Source organism: Heterostelium album, assembly GCF_000004825.1.
Source record: "Heterostelium album PN500 unplaced genomic scaffold PPL_scaffold5, whole genome shotgun sequence".
In the NCBI taxonomy this organism is placed as follows: Eukaryota; Evosea; class Eumycetozoa; order Acytosteliales; family Acytosteliaceae; genus Heterostelium; species Heterostelium album.
In genome coordinates, this window is record NW_008805067.1 from 218082 (window position 1) to 232258 (window position 14177).

The window sequence follows — 14177 nt, forward strand, 5'->3', positions numbered from 1 at the left end:
GCCAATCAATAATCTCATACTAAAAATAAATAAACATTGATGGTTGATTCATTAATCATGATTAAAGAGCGTCAATTATAATTAATTTTTATTTCAAATCAATCAAAATCTTCTACCATCAAACAACAATATTTATCTTATCTTATTTTATTTCAATTGATATATTACATTTATTCAAATTATTTCGTTAGTTAGTTAGAATATAGATATAGATAGATTGATAATAACAATAATGGATAAATATTGTTATCTATTATTGATATTATTTTTAGTACTATGTCAACTATCATCGACTGACCAGTTGGTGCTGGCGTCGGCACCGACTTGTTTGTCGCCGGATGGAACCAGTGTCAATTGGTGGCTAGTCCGAAAACTTCCAAATTCCAATCGTTTTATATATACCGATAGTGTAGCAACTAATGTTGTGCTTACTTTCAGTGAGATCAACGCTACCACTTCACCGCTAGCACGTACTCTTCAACAAGCATACACAAGAAAGTACATAATGTTCAACAATGAGCCATGGCACAACGGAGGTGATTTTCCTCAGAAATATCCTGCAGTAAATCCACAGCCAACTGGAACCTCCTCAGAGGCCAAAGGTATTCTAATATTCCAGGATCAAACTGTAACCGCCGGTATCCACATTAAACACTCATTGCCAGGATTCCCTCAGCCAACTACTCCCGCCACCTCTAATTCCGGCGGAACTTTCCTCATGCCCGGAGCCGACGGATGGTTCCCAACTGACTACCATATCACACCGCCAAACTCAATGTTACAATACGTTCCATCGTATGGACATTCGTTTATGTGTCACAAGTACTCATCGTTGCAAGTCGTCTCACAGGCGATCCAGTCGGCACAGCCACTGATTTACGGACACAACATCGAATTCCCTACCACAAACGTCGATATTAACAATATTTTCAGTGCACCATCGACACCGAATCCACAATCCAAAGAACAGTCAGTGCTGACAACTGAAGGATTCTATTTGAGTGGTGGTACTGGAGTGAACTTATGGACACTTATCAACTTCCAACCAACTACCTACATCAACCTACCAGAAAAGGCACCAGTTACAAAGACATCAATCAAACCAGTTTACACTACAAAGTTACCAATTGATTTCATCGATACCAATTACTATGAAACAACATACTCCACATTTGATTCCGGTTCTGATTTCAGTTTTATTGGTTTCACAACCGACACTCTATGTCTTGGTGATTATACATTATCAAATGTAAGTTTTAACAAAAAATGATAAAAATATTAGTAATGACAATCTTTTGATTAATTCTAATTAAATTTATTGTAGGTTGCAAGAGGTGGAACATTAGTTTGTGTTCAAAGTAATACTCAACCAATCATCTCTTTGTTGACAAGAAGTATTTATACTTATGCTAATTGTGATGTCACTGGAACATGTACTTCAGTTACAGTTCCACAAAAGACATTCAGTGGAAAGTTGGCTTATGATCAATCGGTTCCATTCAATTACAACAATGATCAACAAGTTAGTATCAATGCCCAATACGACAATTCAATGCCACAAACCTATTTATCGATCTACACCGACAGTGTTTTGCCAATCTGTTCGAGTGAATCGTGTTGGAATTCAATCTCTGAACGTTATCAATACTCCACTGGTTCAGACTCGACCTTCTCCTTCACCAAGTCAAACGCTGGTGGTAGTTCGAGTTCCGTACATCTCAAAGTACTTCTCATGGATGCAAAGACTGGTTTGGCAGTGTTGGATAGCAACTCTCAAGTTGTATCGTTCGATGTCGTCGAAGACAATGCCTACACCTATAAACTACCGAGAAATGACATTGTTAGCATCTTTAGAATCATGCAAAAGCTGATTGAACAAACACCAAAGTCATCGAATCCCGACTACCCAATCAGCCTCAGCAATATCAAAATCAAATTGTCTGCCGATCAATCTACTGCAACCATCCAATGGAGTCGTGCAACGATCCAACCAATTACCATTCAAATCAAACCATTCTTTTGTTATGACACTCTATTCCGTGCATATTCATACTATGTACTTGGACAATACAACATCGTTCAAACACTCCAAGGTTATCTCTACACCGATACCAGTGTTGATACAGTCTATCCAACCACCGATGAATTCACTCCATTCTTAAAGAGTTTACTCAACGTTTTTGGAATGTCATATAGAAATGTATGTTGTTTAATTGTTTAAACCATCGATCAACTACTAACCAACTTGTTGTTTATCACTTTTCTCAATAGATTCTATTCCCATCAGTTTCCAATAGATATTATGATCAAGTTTGTGGTTCAGTTGATATTTTGAATTACAATAAGGGAAGTGAAGTTTATAATAGTGCTATCTACAATGAAGGATACATCACAAAGTTCTTGTGGAATGTATTGAATGCACCATCCATTAAGAATCCAGGATTGGACCAATCATCACAATCTACTAATTCGCTATCGTTCTTGACCAGTTTGATTGACACCAATCCACAAGTTAGAAGTATTTTGGACTTCCAAGACTCAATGTATGCGCTGATGAGCGACGATTGGGATACCATCGGTAACAAAATTCAACAGGATACATTCATGGTTCCATCGTGTCCATTTTGTTCACAAGCTCCATCTCAACATTCGATTCCACTCATCAATATGTTAACACAAGCCGGTGTTTGCAATTCCGATATCACATCGATTCTCATGGATACACTCAACAGTTCCGTCAACCTATGGTTTGCCAACGCCTACGGAGATGTCAGCACCAACGTTGCCAAAGACTATTTCTACACACTGTCGAAACCAGATTACAATGTCTATTCTATGGTTGATTCCGACTTGTTCAATCACTGGATAGAGATGGACAGCGTTGAGAAGCGTTGTCTCTTTGGTAAGAAGAACGTTGCGCCTGTTACCCCAGCCGGTATAGTCTACTTAACTGAACTTCTCAATCGTCAAGTTGCACTTGCCACTCAAACCAAATCGTACAATCAAGTCAATACTTATTTCATACCATCGGTTCTCGACAACACCAACGGTGTAACCATCGTCAAGTATCGTTCATACTTCTGCGCTGCATTCATGAGTACTACTGCAGACTTTAACAGCGGTGCAGTACTGGCATCGTGTGATGTCGGTCCAATTGTAACTTCTCTCACTTCACCAACCGACTTCATAGGTAGTCCAGCCGGTTTCAATAAAATAACAATCACCGGTCGTAATATCTTGGGAAGTAGTTTACAGGTGAAAGTTGGTAGCTTGGATGCCACCTGCCAAACTGGTTCCACCTCCAACAATGTGCAAACCAGAACTTGTACAGTTCCAAACAACTATGGTGTTCAACCAATTACAATCAAGTCAACAACAGCCACTCTCAACCAAGCCGATTCAAATCCATTGTGGCGTTTTAAATTCACTTCACCCAGCGTCCAATCGATCACACCAGCTCTTGCAGCAACAAGTGGAACATCAATGACTGTTAAAGGTACCGATTTCTATGCTATTCCAGGTGTATCTGGAAATGCTAATTACGGTCCAATTTCCAGTCAGGATTTGTCTCGTTTCAAACTCTTTGTAGCAGGTGTCCAAACACCAATTGTTAGTGGTTCACACAACTCTGATGGTGACATTATGGTATTCACCTCCAATGGTGTTGGTTTCGATCAATTCGTTCAATTCACTATTGACGACAAAGTTGTATCACTCTCTGATAGTTCCGCTGTGTTTAGTTACAATAAACCAGTTGTAAACTCAATCACTATCGATCAGAGTGTATCATCCACCAAGAGTTTCCTTCAAATCGACATTAGAGGAAGTGGATTCGGTCCATCTAATGCCGGCCCAATCTACATTGTCTTGGGAGATCTTCAATGTGGTAACTTGGTTTGGTATGACGACAGCCATCTCAGTTGTCAAATAGGTCAAGGTGCCGGAAAGGATATTGTAATCAAGGTATACGTCGGTAATCAAGAAGCAACCTACAACACTGACAACAAACTATCGTTCAACGTTCCAGTTATTCGTCAAATCGTACATGGTCAACTCAACACTTCTTCGGAATCCTATTTCTACATTGTCGGAACCAATTTTGGAACAAAGTTGGGTGAGGTTGCCGATGTAAATGTTGACATTTTCGACATCTACTGTGTCATTCCATCACAGGATCTTTCGGACGATGACGACGGATTGGACAACGCCTGTGAATACGGCCGTGTCTATACCGATGCCAACGGTAACACCATTCCAACACCAACGACTCAACCAGCCAACTACTTTGATCCCTACATCGCAATCGATCCAACATTCCGTAGCTCCGTCGACTTTGATTGTCTCCAATGCATTTTCCCAGCGGGTGTCGGTGGTAATCTAACGGTTAACCTCACCGCCAGTGGTGTTGCATCGGCTCCAGCCACAGTCAATCTCTACTACCAACGTCCAAACATCACAGATCTTATCTACTCCAATACCAGTAGCACTACCGGTGGTCAAGTCATTACTCTTCGTGGTACCAACTTTGTTCCCAACGAGTTTCTCATCTCTAGAGAAAGAGTTGATTACTCTCTAGCCAACTATCCAAACGAAGTAGTTTATGCACAACAAATCGATTTATTCAACAACGGTAAACTTGATGAAGTCTCCTATTGGGAGATCTATGAAAACCCATCCAATATGACTTCAATTGATCTCGGTATTACAGTTTCTAATGTATCAATGAATTCCACTTCCAACAATGCTATTCCACTCACCGATATCCAATGGATCAATTCAACAATGATCAGCGCCAAAGTACCACCTGGAATTGGTGCCAATTATTCTATAGTCCTATTTGTAGGAGCTCAATTAATGTTGAATCCACTTCGTTCATTTAATTTTTCATATAACGGTATGTTCTTAATTTTGTTGTTTAAAATTGTTAGATTAATCTAATAATTCTATTATTTATAGCACCAAATATTACTGATTACGTCACCACCAATACAACTGGAGGTAAGATTACAGTGACCGGTACCAATTTTGTTCCAGAGGGAGTTAGTCCATTAGGTTCCAATGTAACTATTGATGGTGCCAACTGTACAAACATTGTATGGACCAACGAAACTAGTTTCACTTGTAATGTAGCCAAAGGAATTGGAAAAGATCTTCATTTCAATGTCTTTATTGATAATCAAAATCAAACAAAGAAACAATATTTCGCATATTATGGTATGTACAATCAAATCAAACTATTTTTCCTTAAATTATTTCTAACCATTCAATATAAAATTATAGCACCTGAAATTAAAAATGTTGGTAATTGTTCAACAGTTGGTGGTAGCGTTACTGCAACTGGATTCAATTTTGTTCCAGAAGGAATTGAGCCAATTCGTTCAAATGTTTCAATTGATAGCAAATTATGTGAGAATGTACAATGGAGAGATGATAAAACAATTGTTTTTGATGCCCCACCTGGAATTGGTGTCAATATTAGTTTCACTGTTGTTGTTGGTGGCCAAACTAACAGTACAGTGTTCAGCTATTTCGCTCCAAAGGTTGATACTGTTACCAAGAGTGATACTCAAGGTACTGGTGTCACCATTAAAGGTGAAAACTTTGTACCACTGAATGTTGATGCTGGTACCAAGTCTAATTTAACCATTAACAATCGTTTGTGTACCAATCCAACATGGACTGATGACAAGACCATCGTTTGTCAAGCACCACCAGGAATCGGTGTAGATTTGTCACTTGAGGTTTATATCGGTGGACAAAAGGATACTGATCCAAAGAAGTTCACTTATAACAAACCAACTCTTGATAACAAACAATATAATGGTGCAACTGCAGGAAGCACCGTCATAACAATCACTGGAGCCAACTTTGTACCGAGTTCAGCCGCTGAGGAAGTCAACAGTAAGCAACCGGATACCAACAACACCGTGTCAATTGACGGAAAGAATTGTGAAACCGTTAGATGGGTTGACGACAAGACAGTACAATGCACCATTCCCAAAGGAACCGGTAAAGAAAAGAACATTAAAGTCATCGTTGGAACTCAAGAGACAGAAGCCAACACCTACTTCTCTTATGACGCTCCAAAGGTTGACAGCATTGAACCAAACAGAGGAAGAACTACCGATGTTAAAAATGTCGTTATCAGAGGAAAGAACTTTGGTGAAAATACTACGCCAACCGTCAAGATTGGCGATGGAACATGTACTGTATCCACAAGTACAGACACTACCATCAATTGCCAAGTTCCAACTTCAACCACCGACGGTGACAAGTTGGTAAAGGTAACAGTCGACTCCCAAGATTCGACCGACCAAGTTTTCTACACCTATTATGGTCGTCCACAAATAGATTCAATTAGTCCAACTTCCGGTGCAGTCGATGGTGGATATTCATTGACAATCAATGGTAAGAACTTGGTTGAGGATAACCATCAACCAACAGTGTACTTTAACAACCAAGAAATCATTCCAAACTCTGTATCAAGCACTCAGATTATTATCCTCGTACAAAGGGGAGGTGGTCGTTCCATCCCAATATATGTCGTTGTGAACTACAGAGATAGTAATACAAACACCGACTTCTCCTATATTGCACCATCGATTCAATCTATTTCTCCTGCAAGTGGTGAAGCAGATCAGCCTCACTCGATTGTCATTCAAGGTTCCAATCTTGGTCTGACCATTGACTTACCATCTGTAACAATTGGAGGACATGATTGTTCAGGTATACAAGTCACCAGCTCTTCATCGGTCAGTTGTACTGCTCCGGCACTTCCAGAAGGTACAATGTTTGTAGAGTTGACTTTCCATTCCCAAAAGGCAACCTCAACATTTACCTATGAAAAAGATGACAGTAGTGAAAGTAGCGCAAGTCAAGACGACACCTCTACCACATCTACCACATCTACTACATCTACCACATCTACCACTGCCAGTCAAACAGGTGCATCTGGAACTCCATGCATAGGTGTTCCACCCACTGCAGGAACTATAGCTCCAGGTACCGGAGCACAATCAACAGGCCCTACAAACCCTACTGCTGGAGCTACAACTGCCGGAGCTACAACTGCCGGAGCAACTGCCGGAGCAACTGCCGGAGCAACTGCCGGAGCAACTGCCGGAGCAACTGCTGGCGCTACAACAGGGCCAACTGCTGGTGCTACAACAGGTCCCACAACGGGTCCAACTGCTGGTGCTACAACAGGCCCCACAACAGGTCCTACTGCTGGTGCTACAACAGGACCTACTGCTGGTGCTACAACAGGACCTACTGCTGGTGCTACAACAGCCACTACTGTAGTGGTAACAGTTAATTCAACCTCAACTACCTCAAATTCAACTACAGAAGGTGCAACGACAGGTCCTACTACAGGTCCAACTGCTGGTGCTACAACTGGTCCAACTGCTGGAGCAACAACTGGTCCAACTGAAGGTGCTACAACTGGTCCTCCAACAGAAGGCGCTACAACTGGTCCAACTGCTGGCTCTACAACTGGTCCAACTGCTGGCGCTACAACTGGTCCAACTGAAGGAGCTACAACAGATCCTACTGCAGGTGCTACAACTGGTCCAACTGAAGGTGCTACAACTGGTCCTCCAACAGAAGGCGCTACAACTGGTCCAACTGCTGGCTCTACAACTGGTCCAACTGCTGGAGCTACAACTGGTCCTCCAACAGAAAGTGCTACAACAGATCCTACTGCAGGAGCTACAACTGGTCCAACTGAAGGAGCTACAACTGGTCCTCCAACAGAAGGCGCTACAACTGGTCCAACTGCTGGCTCTACAACAGGTCCAACTGAAGGTGCTACAACTGGTCCTCCAACAGAAGGCGCTACAACTGGTCCAACTGCTGGCTCTACAACTGGTCCAACTGCTGGAGCTACAACTGGTCCAACTGAAGGTGCTACAACAGATCCTACTGCTGGAGCTACAACAGATCCTACTGCTGGAGCTACAACTGGTCCAACTGAAGGTGCTACAACTGGTCCTCCAACAGAAGGCGCTACAACAGGTCCAACTGCTGGAGCAACAACAGGTCCAACTGAAGGTGCTACAACGGGTCCTACAGCAGGAACTACAGCAGCCACGACTTTCGTAATAACAGTTAATTCAACTTCAACCACAGCAGGCGATACTGCCACTCCAACTACCGCAGGTAACACCGCATCTCCAACCTCTGTAGGCAACACCGCATCTCAAACCACTGAAGGTTACACCACAGCACTAACCTCTCTAGGTGACACCACAGCACTATCCTCTCTAGGAGATACAACATCTCCAACTACTCTAGGTGACACCACATCACCAATTACAGTAGGTGCAACTACATCACAAACAACAGTAAGCGATACCTTATCTCCAATTGGTGTAACTACATCGCAAACTACTGCAAGTTCTCCAACAACAGTAGGTGCAACCACATCACAAACAACAGTAAGCGATACTTTATCTCCAATTGGTGTGACTACCTCACAAACTACAGTGACTGTTCCAACAACAGTAGGTGCAACAACATCACAAACGACTGTTGGTGACACCCTATCTCCAATTGGTGTGACTACCTCACAAACTACTGCAAGTTCTCCAACAACAGCAGGTGCAACCACTTCACAAACAACAGTAAGCGATACCCTATCTCCAATTGGTGTAACAACATCACAAACTACAGTGACTGTCCCAACAACAGTAGGTGGTACAACATCACAAACAACAGTAAGTGATACCTTGTCCCCAACTGGTGTGACTACTTCACAAACTACGGTGAGTGCTCCAACAACAGCAGGTGCGACTACATCACAAACTACTGTTAGTGACACCTTATCTCCAATTGGTGTAACTACTTCACAAACTACTGTTACTGTTCCAACAACAGTAGGTGCAACAACATCACAAACTACTGTTAGTGATACCTTGTCCCCGACTGGTGTAACTACTTCACAAACTACTGTTACTGTTCCAACAACAGTAGGCGCAACTACATCACAAACCACTGTTAGTGACACATTATCTCCAATTGGCGTAACTACTTCACAAACTACTTTAATTGACACCACATCACCAATTACAGTAGGTGGTACAACATCACAAACTACTGTAAGCGATACCTTGTCACCGACCACTGCAACTACATCGCAAACCACTGTTAGTAATCCAACAACAGTAGGTGCAACAACCTCACAAACTACAGTAAGTGACACCTTATCTCCAATTGGCGTAACTACATCACAAACTACAGTGACTGTTCCAACAACAGTAGGTGCAACAACATCACAAACGACTGTTGGTGACACATTATCTCCAGTTGGTGTGACAACTTCACAAACTACAGTGAGTGCTCCAACAACAGCAGGTGCAACAACATCACAGACCACTGTTAGTGATACCTTATCTCCAATTGGTGTAACTACATCACAAGCTCCTGTTACTATTATAACAACAGTAGGCGCAACAACCTCACAAACTACTGGAGATGACACGACATCTCCAATTGGTGTAACTACATCACCAACAACACATACTATTTCCACCGATGCACCGACAGGAGTAAACCCAACGACTACTACAACTCAGGCTAGTACAACTACTATGACTTCCCAAAGTACAATCTCAGGAGATGCTTCGTCTTCTGGTGGTTTATTCAACGCACAAACTAATTCCGAGAACGACTCTCCAAGTGTCTTTAGCTTCTTTAAGAAATTGTTCTCCTTCTAAATAAACAATCTTCACAAATTTGGAATATTTAAAAAGAATATTTATTTGATAGATTTTATTAGTCTCCCATTGCTGATCCTTCTTTTCTCGGATCGGATGCACCAATGTATGTTTTTGATTTGGTATCGTAAGTAAAACCCTGCATACCTGTTGGTGAGCCAAATTGAAATATCTTTTGTCCAAACTGTTGTTCGAGTTGAGTCAAGAATGTTTGGTTAAGGTGACCAATCTCAACTGCTGACAGTCCAAATCTATTATCCGATCCAAAGTTAACCATATTGAAACTATCTTGTAATGATATTCCCCAATTCAATGTAGCAATGATCGATTTACCTAATACCATGGGAATTAAAGGTCCACCTGCAGCACCTATTGACATTACTAACTGACTTCTATTATTATTATCATTGTATTTTTTAAAGATTAATGTTGGTGACATTGATGATCTAGGTCGTTTGTTTGGTCTAACCTTATTTGCGAATGAACATTGAGTGTTATCGTCGTAATATATAAAATTGAAATCTGTCAATTGGTTGTTCAATAGGAATCCTTCGACCATTATGCTCGAACCAAATTCATGCTCAATCGAAGTAGTTAGAGATATGGCATTACCATCTCGATCGACAATGGAAATATGTGAGGTACATGGAAACTCATGAGGAGGTTGGTCACCCGATTCCGACTTGTTTACCAACAATTGATCTCTTGAGAATGATCCCGCTGGTGCTTGTCCCATCGATATATCTTTGATGAGTGATGCTCTTGTCGTCAGGTAATCGGAATCCAGCAGTAAATCCCAATTCAAATCCATCTCTGCAAGATATCTATTCCGGTCGGCAAAAGCTAGTTTACATGCCTCGGCGAACAGATGCATTGCCCTGGGCGTAGGTTGATATTCGCTCGGTTGGAAATCATTGAACGCACCAAACGATACGTTGTTTGGTAATTCATTTTCAATCCTCTTGTCTTGAGGCAAACGATCCAATATTCCTAGAATCTGCAGCAAAACAATGCCTCCCGATTCCGGTGGCGTCGAACATATTTCATAGCTCTGATAGTCTCTACATAGTGGTGTTGTTGTCTTGATTTGATAGTTCTTCAAGTCATCCAGCTGCATATCTCCAGGGTTGGTAGGATGACTCCTTATTTTATTGACGATCTTGGACGCCAATTCGCCAGTGTAGAAAGCTGCATCGACTCCTCTCACCGAGATGTCTCGTAGTACTTGAGCCAGCTTGTAATTGTGTAGCGTTTCACCTTCTTTCTTGGGAGAACCATCCTCTTTGTGATAGAAGTGATCTCTAGAGTCTGGATCTTTCTTGAGATCCGGGTTGGTCTTTATGAGAAACGCTAGTCGGTGGCCAATCGGGAATCCGACCAGACACAGCCTAATAGCCGGCTGGAAGAGAACGGACCACGGCAGTTGACCATGTTTGCTATGTACGTGCTCCATCAGTTTCAACAAACCAGGTACACCAACGGAACTACCACCAACCAACGCTTCAGTAAATGACTTTGGTTGGCTAGTTGTCTTGTTGTAAAACAGTGTCTCTGTTGCTCTCCTCGGAGCTGTCTCTCTGCCATCGTAAGAAGTCAACCTCTGGCTGTAACTGTCGTAATACAATAGGAAAGCACCACCACCGATTCCAGATGATTGTGGCTCCACCAAGTTAAGAACCAATTGTACTGCAATCATAGCATCTATTGCATTTCCACCCATATTAATAATATCATAGCCTGCCTTTGTCGCCAGAGGATGTGCAGACACCACCATAAACTCCTTCGACACAAATCTTTCCTTATTATACCATCCACTACTCTCCTCTGGTAGCGCTGCTAATTTAGCTTCACCATTCACCTCTAAAACATAGGCAAAAACAAAAAATTGAACTTCATAACAACTATATACAAAAAAACATAACAAAATATATATTAAACCATTAAATCGTTGCATATCTTAATAATGATAACTAAGTATAGCAAATACTATTATTTTTATTATTTACAAATATATATATACATTTAATAAAGTTTTATTACAAAATACTAATATCTCTCATTATCTCTCTATCTCTCTCTGTCTCTTTTTTTTTTTTTGTTCTACTTTTCTAATGCTAATTCGAATAGCTAACTACTCTACTTTACTCTACTCTTTTTAAACACATTTCATTGGACATTAAAAGTTTAACTTAATAAAAAGGAAAAACAATTTTCAAATGTTATTACATTTTAATTAAAAATTGGGGTGATTTTTATTTTTGACTTTTACAAACCACCCAACATCCAAACACAATAAATTACCTTGTTTTGGGCAACATCTTTCTGACCAAGCTAATTACTTTGTCATGATTTTATAACTATCTAATTTTTTTTTGTGAATATATATTATATTATATTATACTAAGTTAAAATATGGATAAAAGTAATGAACAACTTTTACTGAGAGGAAATGCAAGTAATACAAGTCTGAACAATTATAGTAGTATCGATGAGAATTTGGTTGTTGGTGACGATAGTACAAATAGTAGTAATAACAAATCAAATGTAAATAAAAATCATAATAATAGATCAAGTACATTAAGTAATAGTAGTGATCCACAAGAAGATGATGACGATATAATCGAAGAGTACGATGACGATCAACAACAGATACTAGTATTCGATCAATCAAGCTCGAATAACAACAACAACAATGCTCTCACTATCAATAACATCGGTAACTCTGAATCGAGAGCAAAGAAAGTTAGACGACATATCATCGGTGCAATATGTGTTTTAATAGTTGTATTTCTCTGGGTTTTCTCTAGTATATTAACACAGGTAACTATCTTATGTGATTACTTGATATATGTATATGTTCAAATACTAATGATTTAATTATTAGATTATATTTACAGAGGAATCATTTGATAAACCATTCTTTTTAACATATTTCAATACATCGATATTCTCATTCTATTTATTTGGATTCGCTATCAAGTGGAAGAAATGGACATCGATTCCCATCAGTGATAACAATGGTAATCGTGTGTTGGACACCAGTGTTTTGCAATCGAGTGCATCAATGTCGCTAATTAACGACAATGATGAAGATCAGCTTAATGCAATAGATGATCATAGTGGTAGCATTCAGAGTTCATCATCATTATCACCACCATTACAACCAACTTCATTCAGAGATTCAATCGATCAGATGCAAAATAAACAACAGATACAGGTTGACATTAACAAAAGTAGATTACGTAATTCAAACAACAGCAACACTATCAATAACAATATAAACAACAAACCACATTCTTTAAAATCAATTATTAAAATAAGTGCAATACTCTGTCCAATTTGGTTCGCAGCCAACTACACATACAATATAAGTCTAGATATCACTAGTGTTTCTTCAAACACCATTCTAAGTTCTCTCTCTGGCGTATTCTCATTGTTTATAAGTATATTTTTAAAAGTTGATAAATTCTCAATTGAAAAATTATTATCTACTTTGATAAGGTAAATATACGCACTCATTATCATTGTCATTATTTAAATTAAATAACTAATAACAACATATTTTTGGTATCTATATATCAATCTAGTTTATCTGGTATTGTTTTAGTTAGTTATTCAGATATTAGTAGTGAAAATGGACATGATACAGTGATTGGTGATCTTCTGGCGGTTGTTGGAGCTTTTCTCTATGGATTCTATTGTACGATGATAAAGAAACTTGTTATATCTGAAGATCTTCTACCAATGCCAATGATGTTTGGTAAGTCGATAAATATCATTAACTATTCTATGCTATTCATTTGCAAAGCTTTATTAATTTAGTTTTTTATTACAACACAGGATTTGTTGGATTAATCAATTTATTAATATTATGGCCTGGTTTCTTAATTTTAAATGCGATTGGTTTCGAAACATTTGAACTACCCAATATAAGAGTATTCCTGTTCCTCTTGTTCAATGGTGTTTTCGGTAGTTTCATATCGGATCTGATAGAGTCTTACTCGGTGGTACTGACATCGCCAGTGATCAATACGATTGGTCTTTCACTGTCGATACCACTGGCAATGATAAGTGACTTTATCAGAAAGGGTAAAATGTTTGGTTGGATGTATATAATTGGTTCAATTCTTGTGGTGATAGGTTTCTTATTGGCAAATCTAGCCAGTTCCCTATTCGAAGAGAAATTAAAACGTATCGAAAAAAGATTATTAAGTTTAATAAAAAGAGAATAAATAATCTTTTAATATTTTATGTAATCAATGACCTTAGAGATCCATTAATTCATTTTTGACTCAATCCTGGAAGATCTATCATTGGAAATGAATGATTTGATTAATCAATATTTTTCAGACTCAAAAGTTACCCAATATATAAGTTAGAATACCAAGATGAAATACGGTCTTCCAAAGAAGATACCGACCACTTTTTGGGTATTAGAAACATTCGTGACTGAAATAGAAA

General features: G+C 39.4%; 3 protein-coding genes across 3 annotated transcripts; 2 read left to right on the plus strand and 1 right to left on the minus strand.

Annotated features, from left to right (window-relative positions):
* Positions 1 to 232: 232 nt before the first annotated feature.
* Positions 233 to 9716, plus strand: PPL_05140 (uncharacterized protein; the record flags this gene model as incomplete). The annotated part of the gene is made up of 5 exons (XM_020576036.1): positions 233 to 1249; positions 1325 to 2200; positions 2272 to 4894; positions 4957 to 5214; positions 5281 to 9716. The coding sequence occupies 5 exons, from the start codon at positions 233 to 235 to the stop codon at positions 9714 to 9716; spliced, it is 9210 nt and encodes a 3069-aa protein (XP_020434025.1).
* Positions 9717 to 9774: 58 nt separating this feature from the next.
* Positions 9775 to 12063, minus strand: PPL_05141 (Gamma-glutamyltransferase; the record flags this gene model as incomplete). The annotated part of the gene is made up of 3 exons (XM_020576037.1): positions 9775 to 10706; positions 11184 to 11617; positions 12056 to 12063. 3 exons carry the CDS (start codon positions 12061 to 12063, stop codon positions 9775 to 9777), a joined length of 1374 nt encoding a protein of 457 aa, XP_020434026.1.
* Positions 12064 to 12128: 65 nt separating this feature from the next.
* On the plus strand, positions 12129 to 13948 carry PPL_05142 (DMT family transporter; the record flags this gene model as incomplete). Its single annotated transcript, XM_020576038.1, has 4 exons — positions 12129 to 12536; positions 12601 to 13217; positions 13304 to 13476; positions 13557 to 13948. The coding sequence occupies 4 exons, from the start codon at positions 12129 to 12131 to the stop codon at positions 13946 to 13948; spliced, it is 1590 nt and encodes a 529-aa protein (XP_020434027.1).
* Positions 13949 to 14177: the final 229 nt, after the last annotated feature.